The sequence below is a fragment of the Panthera uncia genome, chromosome C2 (assembly GCF_023721935.1).
Source record: "Panthera uncia isolate 11264 chromosome C2, Puncia_PCG_1.0, whole genome shotgun sequence".
Classification (NCBI taxonomy): Eukaryota; Metazoa; Chordata; class Mammalia; order Carnivora; family Felidae; genus Panthera; species Panthera uncia.
Genome location: NC_064810.1, coordinates 64115 through 86871, shown reverse-complemented (window position 1 = coordinate 86871; position 22757 = coordinate 64115). Strand labels below are relative to the sequence as shown.

The 22757-nt window shown below is 44.3% G+C and overlaps 1 protein-coding gene across 1 annotated transcript in view; it reads right to left on the bottom strand.

Moving 5' to 3' along the window:
• Window positions 1-1592: 1592 nt before the first annotated feature.
• Window positions 1593-22757, bottom strand: part of LOC125920637 (aryl hydrocarbon receptor-like) — a 50051-nt gene continuing 28886 nt past the window's right edge. Inside the window, exons 2-8 of the mRNA XM_049627653.1 lie at window positions 22624-22713; window positions 17671-17797; window positions 14669-14838; window positions 13844-14046; window positions 12840-12949; window positions 12547-12688; window positions 1593-3444 (exon numbers count right to left, since the gene is read on the bottom strand). Coding sequence (XP_049483610.1) covers window positions 1593-3444; window positions 12547-12688; window positions 12840-12949; window positions 13844-14046; window positions 14669-14838; window positions 17671-17797; window positions 22624-22713 — 2694 coding nt within the window. The remainder of the gene's footprint in view (window positions 3445-12546; window positions 12689-12839; window positions 12950-13843; window positions 14047-14668; window positions 14839-17670; window positions 17798-22623; window positions 22714-22757) is intronic.

The following is a 22757-nucleotide window of genomic DNA, read 5'->3' as shown; positions in this document are numbered from 1 at the left end:
TCTAAGGCAGGACATGATTCTTTCTGCACATGGGCTCCACAGAGGACCCTCTTCTCCCGTGTCCTAGATACTGGGTGAAGGCCAAACCCTTTTCAGGGGTCTAGGCCAAAGGGCTCACATCCCTTCTCCACGTGTGGCTCTCAGCATGTCATTGTGCTGTAAGAACCATGTGTCTGGGTGGCCCTGATTGTAAATAGGTTGTCTGATGCTGAGCCTCAGCTCTGAGCTTGGAAATGTCATTGTGAAGGCAAATGTTGGAATGTGTCTAGGGGGTTGGATGCCCATTATGTCTCTTTCCTATGAACATTTTTGTGGATCAAAAGTTACTTTTCTAACAAGGATGAGAATTCTGTGTGTGTCTTGAGTATAAAGTGCACAGAATGAAATGAGGAAAAAAAGCCCCACATATCTTTGGGATACAGAGAATAAGGTTTCAGATATGTGTAATTACACATAGAAAACAGTTAACTATTGACCCAGAAATATGAAAATTTAAGATACTTCAATTCAAGGGAAAATGTTAATAGTTAAGGCTCCAAATCACGTTCACAGACAGGGGCGAAGAGCACGATATGGCCTAAGTCAGAATTTGGAGGAAAACGTGCTTCCTTTGAGGCTTGCAATCCCAGGTGCTCTGGTGCTGTGCACTTTGTTTTGATAACACTGCCATGGGAAAATGAGAAACATTTAGAACAGTTAGAACAAAATTATAGAACACGAGGGTTAATCCAAGGACCCTAAAATTGATACTTGATTACAAAAGATGTAAATTTGAGGCTTTAATTAGGAATTATTTTGGTTTCAGATATAAGTCTAACAAATTTGGTCTTTTGATTTTCTAACTTATGGCAGATGGAAAATAAAAAATTGAAAAGGGGTGTGAGCTGAAGGAGCACGAAGACCCCAGAAATGAGAGGTGGCAGAGTGACACGAGACTGGGCAGAATATCCAGAGAAGTGAGGGGAGCTCCTACTGAAGTCCTATGAGGCTACCTGGGGTTCAGGGACACCACATTCCTTCTTAGCCCTAAGGGCATCCCTGTATCACCAGAAAGGCACATCTGCTCCTCTGTGTGAGGCAGAGGGGCCACAACACCGCTGGTGTGACTTCCATCCAAAGCTGCTTTGGGGGGTGTATGCTACAGTTATTTGAAGAATCTGTGTGTGGAGGTCCTGCTTCCCTGGTAGCACCAGACGATGAATAGCACTCCTGTGGTAACCTGCTTTTGGGTATTGGAAATGGTGCCAGGAGGGGAGCACAGCAGAAAAGGGCATCAAATTCAAAATTCTTACAACCAACCCAACTCTGGGTGTCCAAAACTGGGCTAAATTACACGCAGGTGTCCAGGTGGCTCATTGATGGCCCAAGAGACACCAGAGTGGGAGCAGACTACAGCTGGAGGGCCTACCAGGTCATAACCAGGCTACTCCCAGGGGTAAAGCTGCTCCTGCCACCATCACTGGCCTCAGTTGACCAACACTGACAGTGACCTGCTATGTTTGCAGAATCCCTCCATGTGTGCCTGCTCTGCAGCCTCACAGCAATGCTGTGCCTAGGCCCAGGTGGGCTGGGGGATCTTCCAACAATACTGGCTAGCTGGGCTGATGCCTCCTCATATTCAGATCTGCCAGCAGCTCTGCACTTGGAGCACCCCTTCCTGCTACCCCCAAATTCCCATGGTCCTGCTTGCCAACACCTACCTGGAGCTGGAGGTCATGGCTGCCCTGCGTAGACGTAGATGGGCAGGCAGGGTCAGGATGGCAGGGAGGCAGAACAGGGCTGGACTGCACCTGGGATTTCACCACAGCACCTGGGGCTAGGATGACCGGTCTGTCCTTGCTCCGCCTTGTGGGTTCAGCTGGGCTCTTGCATTGGCTGCTGCCTATACCTGGGGAGCTGCTTTTGGAGGACAGGAAGGGGCTCAGCTGCAGGGTGGGGGGAATGGCATCTCTTGAGCAGCCACCCAGGTGCTGGACACTTGGAAATCTTTCTCTCACTGGCCCGTATGCCTCCTGGGTCTGCAGCCACTGCTGCTGCTTGGCAGCTGGGCAGGGGCAGTCCATGCTGTAAGAGTCCTGCATAGCCAAGGGTCTGTTCAGGAGCTCCTGGGAAGGACAGGCAGGGCTCCCCGAGAGCTGGCTCACCACCAAGGAGTGGGGTGGGTGCTCTTGACTCCCAAGTGTGTCCTTTGGGGTACCTAGTGCCCCCTGCACAGATGGGGGCAAACCACAGCACAATTCAGGAGGAATGTCACTGGCTGGCCCTGCCCATGGAGGGCATGAGTTGGCCATGGTTGACCTCAGGTGGTAGAAGGGGTCAGGCTGGGCCTGCCTTGCCTCCACTTCCACAGGGACCATTACTGGCTGGCCTTGGATGGGGGAATCCCAAATGCTCTCCGAGGGATGGGTGCCCCAGGAGGTAGGGTCTGAGGAGATGAAGGGCCCTTGACACTGACCACTGTGTGAGGCTGTCCAGAGCATAGGTTCTTTGCAAAAATCAAGAAAACCAGGGTCTGGCTGATCCAGGTGTCCAGGGACAACATTTTCTCCTAAAGGGAGCAAAGATGTGTGGTTTGGCTGAAACACCTGAGCAGGCTGTCTGGGGCTGGAGGCCTCGGGGAGGGGGCTGAAGTCAAATATTGTTGGTTTCTGGCATATCCCAAAATTTAAAGGTTCTGCCTGGGTGTGCTGAGGCTGCCACTGTGGAGGGCTCTGGAATGTAGGGCCAGTGGTGAAAAAATGCTGGGTGTGTGTGTGAAGGCAGCTGGGCACTGTGCCCATGTTCTGAGGTGGAGTTACTTCCCCAGTTAGCTGGCCCGAGCCCAGAGAAGGCTGTGGCTTTAGGGTCTGTGGAACAGTTGTGCTGGCTGGTGGGGGCAATGCCACATTTCCACTGTCATGAAAAAGTACTTCCTTTTCCCTGTGGGAGCCCCCTCCCTGACTGGAGGGCAGTGGGTGGAAGTTCTGAGACCCTGCAGGGCCTGAGTCAGCCCTGAGAAGGCTCTCTTCCCACAAACACTGCTTGAGGTCAGTGACCCCCAGGTGCTGGAGAGTGGAGCAGAGATCAGGCTGTTCTTCTGTGTCCTTCTCCAGCAGGGTCTCAATGAGGGACAGGAAGGAGTGGTCTTCCTCCTTCTCTTTCTCTTCCTTGTCCTCATGTCTGCCATTGGACCCCTGCCTCTCCAAGGGTGAGCCTTGGGTGGTTGGGACCATGCAGGACAAATACATGGATTCATCTTGCCGCATCATGGCTCCCAGAAGAGAGCCTGGGTGCACAGGGCCCTGACCAGTGGGGGTGCCCTTCCTTGCCCGGATCCTCTTCCTGGCTGGGAGGGAAGTCAGAGGGCTCAGGGGGCTGCTATCATACAGGATGGCTTCCCCTGTGGTGAAGGTGAACGGCAGTTGCAGGGCCCTCTTGCGCAGGTGATCTTCCCCCTCTGCATTCCTATGGTTAACGAAACAAAAGACCACATCTGAAAATTGATATAAGAATGAAAACGGGGCTCTCCTGGTCAGGGGACAATAGTGGCCAAGTAACTGAGCAAGGGGCAGGACATCATCTGTTCTGGCTTGTCCATACAAGGGAGAAGCCACAATATCGAACTTGCTCCTCTCTTACATTCTTGGTAAGCACTTTCTGTCTTGGATTCTGAAGTAGTCTGAGGAAACTGCTTATTTGTGGGAGTAGTCCAAAAATCCATGTAGAAATTCCCTAAACTTTTAAGTTTACTTTGAAAAGAATAAGTCATTATGCAAATATGACATACACATCTGTTTTTCATTGGGAAAAATAGTTTTCTCTTCCTTCCTCCTCTCCCTTCCAAAAGACTCATGGGATATGGCTGCTATAGGGCTGCCCCAACAGTCATGTAACATCATGCTTAGCAAAGTGAAAAACCTTCAGCTGGGCTGACTCCATTTGATTTGTAGCTCTACAAAGGATAACTGACCTAAAAGGAGTGCCTTTGGCACAAGCTGACCAGGATGCTATGGGCATAGGAAACCCCATCACTGGAGGGGCCTTTAGAGAAGCCGGTATCTCACCTGAAGATCTCTGGTCATAGCTTTTGTCTTTAAGTCTACTTTGCATGAACACAGCCATTCTTGCTTTCTTGTGCTTACTGTTTTTATTACATATGTTTTATTTTACATCTGATTCCTTCCAACTTATTTGTGACACTATTTAAAAACATATCTCTTGTAGAAGACATATAGTTGAGTGCACTTTCTAAAATGCATTTTGATAATCTGTGTGTTTTAATTGGAGTGTTTTATCCATTAACATTTAATGGAATTATTGACATATCTGGATTGGGGTCTTTTATATTACTATTTACTTTCTTTTTGTCCCTTCTTCCCCTACCCCCATCCACCCCTTTCCTGCCTAGATATATTACTTTTTTAAGAAATCAATTTTCATTTATATAATGGATTTTGGCTCTATCTTTTGCATTATATTTTTAATGGCTTCTAGAATTTATGAAATACGCCTTCAACATTTCACTGTCTACTTACAATTAGTACTGTGTCACTTACATAAAACATGCACCTTTCCATGGTATAGTCCATGTGCTTCTAAAACCAATCTTTTATGCTAGTGATGTCACATATATGGCATCTACATATGTTATAAATCACATATTATATTCTATTTTTGGCTGTAAGCAGTTGTATGTATTCTTTAAAAAGTAAAAAAAATAATATTTAATATTTATCCACATGTTTACCATTCTCATCCTCTCCACTCCTTTTTTTGAGGTTTAAGGTCTTAGTGGATATTATTTCCCTTCAGCCTGACATATTTCCTTTAGCATTTATTAAACTGTAGGTCTACTGGCAATAAATTGTTAGGTTTTTTTTTTGGTGCTGTTGTTTAATAGAAATGTCTTTTTTTGCTATTATTTTTGAAGGATATGTTCACTGGTCACAGAATACAGAGTTGACAAATTTTAAAAGGATTTCATAGATATTGTTCTAATGTCTTCTGATCACCATTGTTTCTGGTGAGAAGTCCACAATAATTTGAATCATTGTTTCTTATATGTAATGTCCTTTTTATCTTAAATTGCCTTTAAAGTTTTCTCTTTATCTTTGGTGTTCAACATCTGACAAGACTATGCCTTGGTGTGGTTTTCTTTGTATTTATCCTGATTGGAATTCACTGAGGTTCTTGAATCTGCAGTTACAATTTTCATCAAATTGGGGAAGTTTTTGGTCATTATTTCTTCAAACATATGGACACATGCTTGCACACACACACACAGATGGATGGACAGATAGACAGATATAGATATATTGCCCACTCTGTTCTTTTTCAGCATTCCATTTACCTACATGTTAGACCTTTTGATACTGTCCCATAGATCCCTCAGGCTGTTTATTTCTTTTTTCAATCTTTTTTCCCCTCTTTGTTCTATTGATTGGATGATTGTATTCATTTAGCTTCAGGTCATAAACTCTCCTGTCATCTCCAATCTGTTGTTAAATCCACCCTGTGAGCTTTCTATTTTAGATACTATCTCAAATTTTCTGTTTCTTATAAAAAAAAAATACATGGAAGCCCCAAAGAAAATGAAAACACAACAGTCCAAAACCTTTGGGATGCAGCAAAGGCAGCCCTAAGAGGGAAGTATATTGCAATACAGGTCTACCTCAAGATGCAAGAAAAGTCTCAAATACAAAACCTAACCTTACACCTTAAGGAGCTAGCAAAGGAACAGCAAATAAAGCCTAAAGTCATCAGAAAAAGGAAATTAATAAAGATTGGAGCAGAAATAAACAATATAGAAACAATAACAAGTAGTAGAAAAGATCAATGAAATGAGCTGGATTTTTGAAAGAATTAATAAATTGATAACCTCCTAGCTAGACTTACCAAAAAGAAAAGAGAAAGGACCCAAATGAAGTCACAAATGAGGAGGAGAAATCACAAGGAACACCACAGAAATACAATTATAAGAGAATATTATAGGGACACCTGGGTGGTTCAGGCAGTTAAGCATCTGACTCTTGGTTTTAGCTCAGGTCATGATCTCATGGTTCGTGGGTTCAAGCCTCACACTGGGCTCTGTGCTGACAGTACAGAGCCTGCTTTGGAGTCTCTGTCTCCCTCTCTCTCTGCCCCTACCCTGCATGCTCTCTCTCTCTCAAAAATCTTTTAAGAAGAGAATATTATGAAAAATTATATGCCAACAAACTGAGCAATCTGGAAAGAATGGATAAATTCCTAGAGACGTGTGAACTACCAAAACTGAAATAAGAAGAAATAGAAAACTTGAACAGACTCATAACCAGCAAAGAAATTGAATCAGTAATGAAAAAAATCTCCCAACAAAAGTCCAGGGCCAGATGGTTTCAGAGGGGAATTCTACCAAACATTTAAAGAAGAATTAATACCTATTCTTCTCAAACTGTTCAAGAAAGAAAGAAAGAAAGAAAGAGAAGGAAAACTTCCAGACTCATTCTACAAGGCCAGCATTACCTTGATTCCAAAACCAGACAAAGACCCCACTAAAAAAGAGAATTACAGGTCAATATTCCTGATGAACATGGATGCAAAAATTCTCAACAAGATACTAGCAAATTGAATCCAACAGTACATTAAAATAGTCATTCACCATGATCAAGTGGGATTTATTCCTGGGCTGCAGTGTGGTTCAATATTCACAAATCAATCAATGTGATATACCACATTAATAAAAGAAAGGATAAGAACCATATGATCCTCTCAATAGATGTGGCAAAAACATTTGACAAAATAAAGCATCCATTCTTGATAAAAACTCTCAACAAAGTAGGTACAGAAGGAACATACCTCAACATCATAAAGCCATATATGAAAGACTCACAGCTAATATAATCCTCAATGGGGAAAAAATGAGAGCTTTTCCTCACAGAAAAAGGAACAGTCCTTTTTCCTCAGGAACAGGACAGCGATGTCCACTCTCACCATTAATATTTAACATATAGTACTGACGGTCTTGGCCTCAGTAACCAGACAATAAAAATAAATGAAAGGCACCCAAGTCAGCAAGGCAGAAATCAGACTTTCACTATTTTCAGAAGACATGATACTCTATGTAGAAAACCCCAAAGACTCCACACAAAAAAATTGCTAGAACTGAAACATGCATCTAGCAAAGTCATAGGATATAAAATCAATGTACAGAAATCTGTTGCATTTCTATACACCAATAATGAAGCATCAGAAAAAGATATCAAGAAATTAATCCTATTTATAACTGTACCAAAACCAATAAGATATCTAGTAATAAAACTAACCAAAGAGGTAAAAGATCTGTACTCTGAAAACTATAGAACACTTATGAAAAAAAATTGAGGACACAAAGAAATAGGAAGACATTCCATGCTCATGGATTGGAAGAACAAATATTGTTAAAATGTCTATACCACCCAAAGCAATCTACACATTTAATGCAATCCCTATTAAAATACCAACTGGGGCAACTGGGTGGCTCAGTCGGTTAAGCATCCAACTTCATCTCGGGTCATGATCTCACAGTTTGTGGATTTGAGCCCTGCGTAGGGCTCTGTGCTGACAGCTCATAGCATGGAGCCCGCTTCAGATTCTGTGTCTCCCTCTCTCTCTCTGGCCTCCCCCACTTGCACCTTCTCTCTCTCTCAAAAAATAAACAATAAAATAAAACAAAATAAAATACCAACAGCATTTTTCACAGTGCTAGTACAGACAATTCTAAAATTTGTATGGAACCACAAAAGACTCTGAATAGCCAAAGCAATCCTGGAAAAGAAAAACAAATTTGGAGGCATCATGATTCCAGACTTCAAGCTATATTACAAAGTTTAGCCATCAAGACAGTATGGTACTGGCACAAAAACAGAACACATAGAACAGAAGAGAAAACCCAGAAATGGATCCACAACTATATGGTAATCTTTGATAAAGCTGGAAAGAATATCCAATGGAAAAAAGACAGTCTCTTCAATGAATGGTGTTGGGAATCCTGGACAGCAACATACAAAAGAATGAAACTGGACCACTTTCTTACACCAGACACAAAAAAGAAATTCAAAATGGATGAAAGATCTAAACGTTAGGATACCATCAAAATCCAAGAGAAGAGCACAGGGAGCAACCCCTTTGACCTCAGCCAGAGCAACTTCTTACTAGATATGGCTCTAGAGGCAAGGGAAACAAAAGCAAAAATAACTATTGGGACTTCATCAAGATAACAAGCTTCTGCACAGTGAAGGAAACAATCAACAAAATGAAAAAGCAGCCTACAGAATGGGAGAAGATATTTGCACATGACATATCTGATAAAGGGTCAGCATCCAAAATCTATAAAGAGCTTATCATACTCAACACCCAAAAAACAAATAATCCAGTGAAGAAATGGGCAGAAGGCATGAATAGACATTTCTCCAAAGAAGACATCCAGATAGCTAACAGACACATGAAAAGATGCTCTACATCACTCATCAGGGAAATAGGAATCAAAACCATGATGAGATACTACCTCACATCTGTCAGAATGGCTAAATTAATTAACACAGGAAACAACAAGTGTTGGTGATGATGCGGAGAAAGGGGAATTCTCTTACACTGGAATGCAAACAGATGCAGCCACTCTGGAAAACAGTATGGAGATTCTTCAGAATGTTAAAAATAGAACTTCCCTATACTCCAGCAATTGCACTGCTAGGTATTTACCCAAAGGACACAAAAATACTGATTTGAAGGGGCACATGCACCCCAATATGTATGGCAACATTATCAACAATAGCCAAACTATGAAAGGAGCCCAAGTGTGCACTGATTAACGGATGAAGAATACACACACACACACACACACACACACGGAATATTACTCTGCCATCAAGAAGAAAGAAATCTTGCCATTGGCAACAACATGGATGGAGGTAGAATGTATTATGTCAAGCAAAATAAGTCCATCAGAGAAAGACAAATACCATATGACTTCACTCATATGTGTAATTTAGAAAACAAAATGGATGAATAAATGCAAAGGGGAAAAAAGAGAAAGAGGGAAACGAACCAAAGGAGATTCTTTACAATAGAGAACAAAGAGGGTTGATGGAGGGAGGTGGGTAGGAGATGGGCTAAATGGGTGATGGGCATCACTTGTTGGGATAAGCACTGGGTGTTATATGTAAGTGATGAATCACTAAATTCTACTCCTGAAAACAACATTACACTATATGTTAACTAATGAGAATTTAAATAAAACTTTGGAGATGAAAAACATTTGTTTCTTATAGTTTCTATTTTTCTGCTCTGAATTCATCATAGCAGTCATCATAGGCATATTTTCTTTCATGTCCATAAGCATAATTATAATAGTTGCTATAAAATTCTTATCTAGTGTTTGGGCCTTCTTAGAGCTGGTCTCCAGTGACTGCCTTTAGTTTTGAAACTTTCTTTCCTGTTTCTTCATATATCTGGTAATTTTGGGTTGCATCCTTGACCAAACAACAAGTAAATTTGGATTTAATCCTGGACATTGTGATGATATACTGTAGATTCTTATTCTGTCACGTTCCCCCAAAGACCATTGACGTTTTTGCTTTGTTGAACTTGACCGAAAATGCAAATTCTGTCTCCCTTGTGATGGGCAACAGCTGGAATCTCTTTGGTTTCTTTAGGCCTCAGGTTGGCTATCCATCCCACACATACATGGTTCAGGGGTGAGCGGATTTGGACTAAGTTTATTCACAGAATTTGAGGGCTCTTTCTCTTCAGCTCTCTCTCTAGAAGAGAGAAGTTAAAAACTAGAAATTATTATTTCATTTTGCAGCTGCTGCGGTCACTGCACTCTCTGTTGTCTAGTTCTCATGTCATCGAGACCATAAATTTTCTATTTGGGTGTTAACCTGCCGAGCCCAAGGGCAGTCTTCCTTCAGACTAAAAGCAGTAAAACCCAGGAAACTCACCCAGTGCCATTCCCTTCTTTCAAGTGTTGATCCTCCAGTGACTGGTTAGTTGTTGTTGTTTTATAATATTTTGTCCAGAAGTTTTAGTTATAGCTGTTACTATAGCTGTTACTTATGGGAGGGCTGATGCAAAAATTACCAGCAGCAGAACTGTTCCATGAAAGTTTCACAAAAAGAGAATCAAATGTGGATAAAGTTTCATTGTAAAAGGTATGAAGGTAAATACCTTTCATTGTAAAAAGGTATAATTTAACTTTCCCTATCCTTCAAATGGTTACTCTGTTGCCCCAACCTCACTTACTTTGTCCTGTTCTGTGGATTTAAAACACTTCTTATTTGAACAATTAATTTTTCATATGTTAACATAGTTTTGTTTCTTGACACCTTGCTTCTTCATTGCTCTATCTGGTGCTAGGACAATCTGTGCTAAAGTCGGTGTTGCAGTAAGACTGGCCAGAGAATAATTTGGTACAACCTTTCTTGAAAGCCATTTGATAATAGCATCAAGGGCCTTTGAAATGTTTTAACCCTTTGACCTAAACATTCCACTCCTGAGAATTCTCCTAAGGAAATCAGAATAGCAGCCAGATATTTATATACAAAAGTGTTCATCACAATGCCTTCATAATAATGGAAAAACCCCTCCCTAATTCCAATATTTAATAAAAGGGTATGATGTATCCAAAGAGGAGTATACTGTACTGTCATAAAGATATTTATGGATACTTTTGATATGAGAACTTGCTTTCAACTTATTCTTAGGTGGAAACACCAGAATATAAAACTATATATAGAATATAGTTTCAAGTATAAAACTTAAATATGAGCCAAAACATACCTGAAGGAAATACATCAATATATTGACAACAATGTCTCTTGAGTAGTAGGATAACAGCTGATTCTCATTTTACTTTTGCAATGTTTTTCATTTTCTAAATTTTCAAGAATGGGAATGTATTACTTTTATACTTAATGAAATCAACATTACTCAACAAAAGTACTGGGTTCTGAACATCTGGCTTAGTGACGCCAACGAGTAATAGAGCTGCTAAGAGCCATAGAAAATGCATACTGAAGCTCTCTTATTTTTGCAAGGCAGCAAACTGAGGCACATTTACGAGGTGCTTTATCTGAGACCAGGGTGAAATCAAGCTCAGAATCCAAGTGATTTGATGCAGTTCTATAATTTCCTGTGATCTAAGCATTATTCAGGAAGGCTGTAGGCTCAGAAAGCAGGAACGTTTTGTTATGTGTGGCATTATTTTGGCATTATTGGCTTTCTGGTCACTGTTCAAAATATGACACTAATTAGACCTGGGCCAGATAACTTATCTAGGCTCTTTCATCATTCCCTACATTTCCAATTGTGACCATCTATGTTATACAACCCAAATGGGGTCTGGCCATGTAAGTTCACATGCTGAAAGAGAACACTTCGTGGTCTTAACATGTTGGTAACAATTAGACTCCTCTTGTTTGTATGCATATTTCGGCTCACAAAGTATGCTGCAGATAGACGAGAAAGTGGCCATGAAACCCGGGTCTTCTGGACGTGAGTGGCAGATTTGTGTTACCCAGAACGTGTACCCTACTGAAGAGAGCCTACAGAGTGATAGCTTTGATTCTCTTCTTCCCTAAAAACCACGCTACCAATGCAGAAAAGTGGCAAAAAAGTGGGGAAGTCAGGCTGAAGGAATGGCATTTCTGAGGAGAGACACATGGTCAGATTTTTGCAGAGTGCAATGGGGAGCAGTGACTTCCTTTGAATATAGCTGACGAAAGATTCTATGTTCAGAATTTGAACTCTGGGTAAATAGGAACCTGGGAATTCTCTGTAAGCAGTTTTCAGGGCCTTGATAATGAGCAACCATTTTGGTATAGGCCCAAGGAGCCACGAATATGAGAATCGGTGACCCAGGCAAATACGAGAATTTGACATAAAGCCCTGTTTGTGGTTCTTTTAGGGAAAAAAGGTGTGCATGTGCATGCTTGCACTAATTGTTCAGCAGAAGCAGGCGAGTCCATTACAAAGCCAAAGGCACACACGGACACTTGCGCTAGTCTCTTTCTCCTAGGCTCCGCCAGCCTCACTGGGAACAAGGCCGACTGAAGCCATGGAACTGAACCCATGTGCTCACAAAGCGCCTCCCCTCCCCCTCGTGGAGTGCTCCGCCTACCCTACTGTTGGCCGAGATTGAGGCCCACGGGAATTGAGCGTCCTGTCTACGGCCAAACAACTATAGATGAGCTGCAGCTTTACTTGGCCCCTGAAAGCTGGGTGGACTTCAGAGGCTGCCAACTCAAGGCTAGAGGAAACCTCGCTCCCAAGGCAGGGTTTCAGACCCTCCCTTCCGGTTCTCATTTGCATCGGGTCCTCTGCACAAGGATCTCGTTGTACCATACGGGCTTTTAGTTACGTCTTGTTGCACGATTACACTTACGTCGGGACCTTGCTTTTACGACAGGGTCCTCACAGGGGGACCTCAAGGACTTCATTTCTGTCGGGTTTCGCACTGCCGCTGGGCCCCAGCGGACGTCGCGCCCTCACGACAGGTCCCTCCCCACCCCCCCACCCCCAACCCCGGCCCCCGTCCCCCGGGGCCGCACTTACGTCAGGGCCCGCTGCCGGGCGACGATGCAGTCGGGCTGGCCGCCACGGAACACCAGGCGGGCGTTGGACTGCACCCACAGCCAGCCGGCCTGCTTGGTGAGCAGCCGGAACACCGTGAGGCCGCTCTCGCCCGTCCTCATCACTGCAGAGAGAGCCTGCGCTCGCATCGGAGCTCGGACGCGCACCTGCCCTCCCTCGGAGCCCTCTGCAGGAGGGGGGGCAGCAGGCGGGGGGAGGATTTGCCCCAGCCCCGCGGGGCGAGGTTGGGCCCTGAGGGCGCCTCCCGAACTCACTCCGCACGTGATTCTCGGCGCAGTGCATCATGTCGGCCGCGTGGATGAACTGGTAGCCCGATCCTTTCCTGCAGAGTTCGCTGTCGGTGTAACCCAGGACCACCTTGCCTCTGTGCAGAGGAGACACCGCACTCCTTTACGTTACGGCCTTGCTGTTCATCCCTCAAACTCCTAACAGTTCTCCGTTGCAGCCTTTTCTGCTTTGTGCCCACCCACCGAAGCGCCCAGGAGCGGTCTTCCCCAGGACACTCCAGGTCCGGCAAGGGTACTCCTCCTGCCACAGGGTTGGAGCAGGACCTTTAAGAGGCCTCCGCACTGACAGGATCGTCTCGGACACTTCTACCACACTTGTAATCCAAAATGCTGTTTAAGCCTGTGCTTACTTGCCTGCGCTGTGGAACAGGGGTCTGTCTGTACCTACAGTTACTCATGTGGGTGAACAAGTGAACTTTGGTTAAGGAGAAGTCCCACAGCTTTCATCAAAGGGTTCTGTGACTCCCCAGCATGCTAAGGACCAGTCTTTGAGTAAGAAATAAAACGTGCTTATTATAGTTGTAACAACACATTGAATCACTTGCTTTCTAGAATGTGTTCTAAGGGGCATGTTAATTGATTTCCCCAAGAAAGGTTCAGTGGTCAAATAAAATTTGGGAAAAGTTGGGTCAAACCCAACTAAATTAGATTTTTTATAGTGGGACTTCTTGGGTGTTCACGACGATTAGTTACTAGAAGTCTTTAAGAGGGAGAAAAGTATCACTAAGGATTTGTTCTCTGCGTCACACTAACCTAAACCCCATATTCCCACATGGAAGGTTTGCTACACCGCCCCCATAAGCAGCATCTTTTAAACTAACATTACAGGACCTGTTTGGACAGGATTGGCCAATTGTTCTTGCCTTGCCTTTGGTTCTAGATTCAGGAGTTGGGCTAACTAGTAACTAGTAACTAGTGTCCAAGCACTCTTGGTTCCCTAGGAGTCACGATTTCTGGTCAGAGGGTTGTACCTGGAATCACAGGCTATAGGTGTGAAATCCAATTTGTGTTTTGTTTGGAAAAGAAATGTTTTGTTTTGGAGCTCCAGGATGGTGAGTGGCTGGCGAGGTGTTGCAATGGCAAACAGGGTGAGTTGAGGAGACATGAGGATGCCATCTTCTGATCTGTTGTTCTGCCCAGGGAGGAGTTTAAGATGGCCATGGAAATTCAGCTCCTAGAAAAAGCAGACCCCAAATGTAATGAGAAGACAGAAGAGGATGTGAAGTAGCTAAAACAGTTGATACAACTTTCCCTTTATGGAATTCAGAGGGTCCAGTATCCTCCTTGTAGTTGAACAGGTAGGACTCCTCAGTATAGGTGTGTGCAGGCTTGGAGCCTTCTCATTCTGCTCTGCCCATCTGGCCCTGATCATTTTTCATGGCTTCTCCATCCTCCCTTAGGTCCTTGACCCACACAGCCTTTTTCATAGAGCCACAGAGTTGATTGAGCTGTGAGAGGGTGTATGATTCCAGGAATTGATAGGCACTTTTAGCTGATTTGGGGGATGGTGAAGAAGGTGTATGTTAACATCCTGAGTTCACCAGGGATCTCCACTTAGGACTGTACTGTAGTTAACAGGTGTAACTAAATATCAAGTAAACATGTCCCATATCTTAACCAGGCAGAGGAAGGTTCAAAAGACAACCTGGGATTCTGAAATGGCAGTGAGCTGAAGGCCAGATGGCCCTTCCTGGGATGGTGAGGAAGCCTGGCTCACCCCTTGGGCAGTGTTCCATCTGAGCAGAGCCATGCTCTGTTGTAGGAAGTTCCTGAGCCTGTAAGGATAGCGTGATTACCAGAAACCCAGAAGAGTTGTCCAGCAGGCAGCGGAACCGACAGACAAAACTTCTTTCCAGATAGGAGGGGTCCTCCAAGGGCTGATGCTGCAGGCTGTCAGTGGGGGTGCCATTAAGTGAGAGACAGTTCTCTCCAGGCAGAGCTGGGAAGACAGAAAAGTGAGGAAGCTCTACTAGAACACTCTTCACCACAGAGCCAAAATATTTGTAGCTCTGAAAGAAGCTGGTGGGTGGAGAGAATGTGGGATCATAAGCCCTGTGGCCCAGTGAACCTTGGCCTTGCCTGACAGGATGACCTTGATTAGCCACTCAAGCTGGCTTTACAGTGTCATGAGGATCAAGTTAAAAATGAGATGATGTACATAACATACATATCCAGGAACCCTATTTGCTCTACTGTTGAAATACACCTTGGAACTAACCACTTCTCATCACTTATACCTCTATTGTGCTGGCCAGTCTCTCATCAGCTGGGCAGACCGTCTAGGCCGAGAACAGCACAGACCCTGAACCCAGACCTGTTGTATGAATCTGGGCAAGTTATTTAACAACTCTATTGGCCCAAATTTTCTTATCTCTCTTTAAAGAAAGTTGTTATGAGAACTACATTTATATATGTAAAGCACTTGGAATAGTGCCTGGCACATTGTAACCTTTATACATTGACTGTTACTCTCGTCATTTTTTTCTTTTCTTGTTTTAACTTTGCCATAGCCTTCTAACTGGTGTCCCTGCTTCTCCCCCTGCCCCTATAGTCTGTTCTCCATTCAGTAGCCAGAGTAACTTTAAAATATAGGTCAGATCATGTCAACTATCTGTTTAGAACTCTCCAGTGGCTTCCTACCTCAAAGTCTATAGTGGCCTGTACCCCTGCACCCCTTTCCCACTCAGTCACCTGCCAGTTTCCCTTTCACTCTCTGTCTGTGCCCTTCTCAGTGTCCTCCTTGCCATTCCTCATCTATGCCAAGTCCACTTCTGCCTCAGGGACTTTGCACCCATGCTGTTTCTTGCACCTGCACTGCCCTCCTCCATTTATCCGTAAAAAAGGATGCCACTTTGACTCGTTTTGGAGTGCTGGTTTAGCTTGCTCTCTTCCCTGTCCTAGGGGTTTGTATCCTTTGCAAAGGATAATAAAGGAAAAAGCAAACTTTTGGGTTAAATACAAAAGTACCATTGAAGATTCATTATAAAGTCAAAGAGGCAAAAACCAAATTTGTTATCTTTTGCTATAATTCTCAACCTGACAAGTATGATTATAGTTGTGCTAATGGTTTTGCCTTTGTCACATGAAAATTGATTTGTCTGGACTTTATTCTTCTGCAGAAGAATAAAGTGTAGCAGTCTAGGGAGGAACAAAGGCAGGTTTATGATCTGATAAATTTTACTACTTTTGTAATCTTTAATAAAACCCCTAGCACATGGTACACCATCAATAAATGTTAGAACATATACACACATGTATAAAGCACACATCAAGTTGAATTTGGATTCGTTGGGTGGTCTTCAGATGTCTTTCTTCCATGTTTATAGCACTGCATTAAAATTTTGCTTGTATTTTGAAAAAATTACGCATATAGTTATAAATATATAGGTAGACTTCTATATGGTTTCTGCTACTACAGAGGCATAAGGGTATAAAAAGTATTTGAAAACATGAAATTAGATGCAAAATTCCAGGCTATCCATTGTTAGGGACATAATTCAAACTTGGCAGTGTCAGGCAGTGTACAAAAGTCTGAGCACACTTATGTTCCCTTCTCTTTTGACCCTAGCCAGTCAACACGGACACGGGTGGAGACACAGAAACAGCCCGCACAGAGGTCCAAGCTCAATGCTGAGGACAAAGTTCTTCCCTTCAATGAGCTGATAATCTTATGGGAAAGAAAAAAAGTGAAGTCCTATTTTGTGATAAGTAACTTTACTCTGCTGGATTTATGGCTAGTTAAGACAGAATCTTGTGCCGAATGTCTGAAGTAGGAGCAGGCTTTGAAGAGAGATGGACTAAAATCACAGCAGCCAAAGCTGAGTTGAGTTAAAGCTGTATCTTACGAATTTACACAACCACATATTATAGTCAGCCTTGTAAGTTTATTCTTGCTTAATACTTTTGGTTATCTACCACAAAAAGGATGTCGTTAGTGTGCAAATATTGGCACATGGATTCACTTTTTTTTCCTAATTGAAGCCTCTGAGTATTTTATTTTTTTCTAACCATCCGTCACAACAAAGCACAGAAGAGCCTTTCTTTGCATCCTCTGTGGATGCATTAAGTGTACTCTAAATCCTTGGAGAGGGGTCCTGTATTGGATTTACAAAATGGCATTTACTTGTAAAGGACAGTATTGCCTTTTGCCTATGGTTTCCCACCAGTTGGCAGAGTAACACGTTATGGCCATAATGGCCACCTGACTTGTATACTCACTAGATACACAAATATGAGTCTGTACCAGCTTGATCATTGTTCAGAGGATGCACCTGCCTGGGCAAGTGGATATTTCCTCCAGCATGAGTCTTATCACTCACCAACTGGGTCCATCTGGGCAAGCATCACTCTCTTCATCTGAACATTCATTTGTTCAAGCAGCTAATGTTTACTTTGTCTCAGACACTGTTCCAGGCGCTGGGAATACATCAGTGAACAAGATCATCAAAAATCCCTCCCTGCATCCTACTGGTAGTAAAATCAACAGGTACTCATGCCTCATGCACAGTTTCCAGTTCCTAGGAGGATCAGATGAGGTCACAGATATGAGATGTAGAGTCCTGTGCCAACGCACACTACCTGATTCGTGATTGCAGTCCTTCCTCCTCTCTTTCCCTCATATTCGTGGGACTTAGTGAGGGCTCGATCAGTGCTTAATGAAATCTACATCTGAGTGAGAAAGCCTGACTTCCTTATCTAATTTCTTCCTCATGGAAGAAACACATGTATATCGGGTTGAAACACATGTAGAGGATTGATTTTGCATTTGCCCTTTTCCCCCCAAGCCTTCCTGACTTACGGTGGTTGTCCTGCTCTCCCTCTCTGCTGATAGGTGCTGCATCTGGAGGCCAGAGAAATTGGCTCTGGAACATGGCTCTATCCTCCTTGTGGATCAGCTCGAACACACTCTGATAGATGACATCTGACTGCAAAGACCAAGGGGCAGTGTCACACTCCAGGGGATGCTTCTTTCCTTCCTGAGGCCAGGTATGACCTGTTCACCTCCAATGAACCTAAGTCATGTCTAGCACCTCTGATCCTTCCAGGCATCGTGTACTCACCTGTCTTTGTCCCTCCCCATCCTGGGTCTGGTTGGTGCACTGTTTCTGTTTTCCTTCTCTGGTTTTGTACAGCCATCTTATCAGGCTGCTGCTGTCCCCAGACCCCGAAAACATCCATGAGGTGGGCACTCCCATGGTGTTGGAGGCCATGTCTGTATCCTCTCTTGAAAGGGGTGGCAGTGCTTGGGGCCAAGGGAAGAATGACTGTCTAGCAGACAAGGCACAGGTCATTAGCAGGGAGATGTCTGAGGTGGGGACACCCTTTGGAAGCTACTGAATAGCCCTGGAGAGTTGGCTTAAAGTTCTGTGGAAGGAGAATGTTGAGCTCTTCTGGATAACAAAATTAAACTGGATTAGAACAAAAATCTCATTTCCAGGGAGAGCCAAGTTTGTTCTGTCATTTGTTGAAGGAGATGAGTGAATATAAATGCTAATGTATTTATACATTATATAATGTATTCACTCTAAAGAAATGGGCTCAGGGGCACTGCAGGCAGGGGGCTCAGTCGGTTGAGTGTCTGACTCTTGATTTCAGCTCAGGGCATGATCTCATAGTCGTGGGTTGGAGCCCCGTGCTGGGCTGAATGTGAAGCCTGCTTGGGATTCTCTCTCTTTCTCTACCCCTCCGCTGCTTGTTCGCTATCTCAAAATAACTAAGGAAACATAAAAAAAAAAAAAAAAAAAAAAAGGAAATGGGTTTGGCAATGTAGTGACTTGAATGTGAACAAAATTTAAGGTATCCTATCCCCATACAGATTTTGCAAATATTTTACACGTAAGGAGAATGTTAAATTGTTTTCAAGCCAGTTTGCCTTGAGAAATCTTACTGTATTCCTTGTAAATCAAGCAGGTTTAATTTTAAAAATGTAATAAGTCAGAGCGCCTGGGTGGCTCAGTCGGTTAAGCATCCAGCTTCAGCTCAGGTCATGATCTCATGGTTCATGGGTTTGAGCCCCATGTCGGGCTCTGTGCTGACAGCACTGAGCCTGGAGCCTGCTTCAGATTCTGTGTCTCTGTCTCTCTCTGCCCCTCTCCCACTCATTTTCTCTCTGTCTCTCTCTCTCTCTCTGACAAAAATAAACATTAAAAAAGTAAGAAAGGTAATGAGTGTCTCTACTGTTGCTTGTAGTGAATAATTTATTAAGTTATGTTTTATTTGAGTATAGTTTGGGATTATTCTTGATCTTCTGAGAGGAATTAAGTGCAGCTGAAAGTTTTCTGTCAGCAATAAAAAGTTTTTCTGGCCCAAATTCTACCCCAAATAAGTTATTCTTCTTCACTCTTCCCCTGCATCTCTGAACCCACACAAAGCATGATCTTTAGAAACCTGTTGTATATAACCATTTTCTGCACTAAATTCAGGGAAAATGAACTTTTCAGGAGCATATCCATCCCAGCACATGGCATGGTGATAAATATTTACAAGTGTCTGGTTTAGCTGATGAAAGGACAGAGACATTGTATGGGCCTCCAGGCTGGAAGGAGGTGAAGGGCCAATGGCATGAAGATTGGAGGGGAAATAACAGAGATGGCAGCATGGGGGCTGAGGCCAAGGGAGGTGGGCTTCCAGGGGACCACCAGGGCAAAACAGAACAGACAGCATGGAGGAATGCAACAGTGCTCTGACAGTGCCCAGCACCCGACACATCCGTGCTCCCTGCTTCTACCTGGTCGAACTCTAAAAGCCATACACAGCACTGGTGTGGGAGAGCTGTGCACAGAGGCAGAGGCCACAGGCAGTGACCCTGACTTCTCTCCTGTTCACCCACATTGCTGTCATTCTGTCTGCAGCTCTTTTCACTGCCCCTGGAGGTTCTGAACTGGAAAGGCATCACAGCAGGGCAGCCCTGCCTCCCCTAACCACACTGGACAGAGAAACCCATTGCATTTCTTGGATATGAAGGGCTTTAGCCAAGTTTATTTTTTTCTTTCCTTTGTAAAGTCTTCTTATAAGGGTCCCTATCTCTGAACCCTCCCTCACATCACATTTGTCCTCAGCAAGGGCAAGGAGGCAGAAAGTTCGATGCTGACAGTGTGGGTGTGGCAAGTGCTCAGGCCTCAGGTCTGTCTTTGACAAATAAAACTCCTTCTCAGATTCTCAGCTGAAAATCAGATACAGCATAATGGTACTGACTGACATTTTTTCTAAAGGAAAGGTGAAAAGACCGTAAAACTTCTCAGCAAGTGTCTTTTCATCACAAGTGAGGCGTAAGTCCAGAGCTGGTGTGGGGTATGCTGCGCACATCCATGAGTGCAAGGTGGGCATGGGAATATGTGAGGAATGGAGATGGAGGGATTTTGAGTCTTCCTATTGCCTTGATTTCAGAAAACCTTCTGTTGCTATGGCATTTTATGAACCCCTTACACAGCATGGTATTCTTGGTGAGCAATGCACTTGCACAAGCATTGCTGTTTTTCAGTCTGCACGGCAGTTGTGTGGAGCATGGAATGTCTTCCCTCAGCATCAGCAATGAAAATGCCCTTCAGGTCTCCAGCTGCAGGGAGTATAACTGAGACACGTCCCAGCTGCTGCCCACTAAAATCCACTGTGGCGGCAACTGTAAGGCAGGCCTGCTCCTGGGAGATGGGACTTCTCTGATGGGCAACTTGGCCATGAGGGCTCCCCTTTGGCCTGTTCAGCTTCCTGAGAGCTGTACAGTTGGCTAACTCTCCTTGCCAGGGTCAGGTCAGAATTTTTAGGACATACAATTTTTACACCCTTGCAGGAACTTCAGAAAATGGGACAAACTAAATGCTGGGATGGCTCTTAGAGGCTGGAAAAAGCCAGTGGTCGGTGAGAGGGTAATACCAGAGTTGTCCTGGCAGATGGCAGAGAAAGGGACAAAAAGGCTGAGGGAAATGGGTGTGGTGGAATGAATGCAATTCATCAGTTCAGAAGACCCACCAGAGATTGCATACCATGGGAGGGCCCAGGGACATACCACACACCAAGGCCTACAGGAGTGCACTACTGGAGGGCCACCATCATAAGAAATTTGGTAGTAAGGTGACTGTTCTTTTCAGGTCAGGGCTGATGGTAGGAGAGGAAGACACTGGGGTGGGCTCATGAATGTCCATTGGGATGATGGAGCCCTGAAGTAAGAGAGGTCAGATGGCAGCAATTACTGACCAAGCCTGTAGGCTTCAATTACAGTGGTGGCCAGCAAGGTAGAAGAAATAATCAAGGGGGCTTGGACCATAGGGAGTTGTGGAGATGGTTAATAGAGCATGGCATCCCAAGGGGCAAAAGAGATGGGCAGCCAACAACGATGCTGCTTAACATCTACAATTAAAGGCAACAAAGGAGGGTCAGTAGGCTGGGGGCTGTTACCTTGATGAAAAATGACAATCCTTTGCTCAGTTTCTGGGACCTGAGACAAATTTCAGATCTGAAATCCACTGGCTGAAGAGGGGGCATGGTCCCTAGGAGGAAGGGCCCTACAATGCCATGGTAAGATATTGACCATACCTTCTATCCAACAGCACCACTGTCCATGACCTCCTTGAGATATGATATTGCATGTGATTTACTATCTTGACTGGAGTCAGTTTGGGGGTAGGTTCAGGTAGTTTCAGGTAGTTTCAGGGGTTTCCCCTTGGCATTTTATATTTTGATATATCTCACTCCATGAGCCAAGGACCCAGTCTGGGGGTTACACCAGCTGTCAACTAGATTGATTCCAATTACATGCTTATGGAATGGGTAAATGACCACTGGGTGGGTCCTGACACTTTGTGGGTTTGCTGTGAGCCAGACTTTAGCTGGCACTTCAGGTATTATCTGGCCCCCATGGACCTTCACCCTGATGTGAGGACCATGACGGCACTGGATACCGGGACTCAGACCCCTCAGTAGTGAAGGTTTGCATCACACCTCTAGCTAAGCCATCAAGATGTGCTGAGGTGATGGCTGAGGGTGAGAAGAATTCAGAATGGAGAGCAGAGGAGTTCCAGGTGCTACCCTGAGACCAGCTGGAGTTTGTCCCACTCACCTCTCTTTTTTGAGGTTCCCCCAGGGAGAGAGGCTCATAGGAACCAAGGAGGATTTGCTCCGCAAACCCTGGTGGAGGAGTAGACTTGTGAAGCACAAGAAGTGAGTGTGATGGCCATGATAATGTGCCTCTTAGGTTTCTGACTGAGGTTATTGTAAGGTTGCCTCTCTTTGATGTACCACTTGTTTGTGCTGGGGCCACAATTCCTACGGATTGCCCCCAGCCAGTGACTGAGCATGATAGGGACACCAAGGCAGGCCTGTTCCTGGGAGAAGAGGAGCTTGCCTGCCGCATGACTTTGGATTGAGGAGGTCCCACTGGCCCTGCACTGCAGTAGAAGACTCTTCCACCCACCCCCGTTCCTTCCTGGTCTCTTGCCCAAGGGACAGACCTGCTTTCCCCAACCCCTGCTCCCTCTTGGGTCCTCCCAGGATTTTCTCCTGAGAAATCTCTTGTTCATCTCATCCTACCTTGGCATCTGCTTCTCAGAGGATATGGGTTACCATGCCCTCCACTGGATGAAAGAAGCCAGTGCTCTAGGAAGGCTCAGTCAAAGACATATGACGTACATGTGTGGGACTGAGATGGAGACCCAGGTCTTCAAAGTTCCATTACAGCCCCATGTAGACAAGCATTACATGGCCCTGCCTCACCCCCTAGATTTGCCAAACTCTTCAACTGAAAAATAAAACCACTCACTTGATGAAATCCCAAGTAGTCCTGGACCGTGGGAGAGACGTACAAAACATAGCCATCCTCTGTAACTGCCATGAGGAAGCCGTTGAGGGCCTGGGGAGAGGCAGAGAAGAGTTAGTTCAGATTTTTCCTCATTT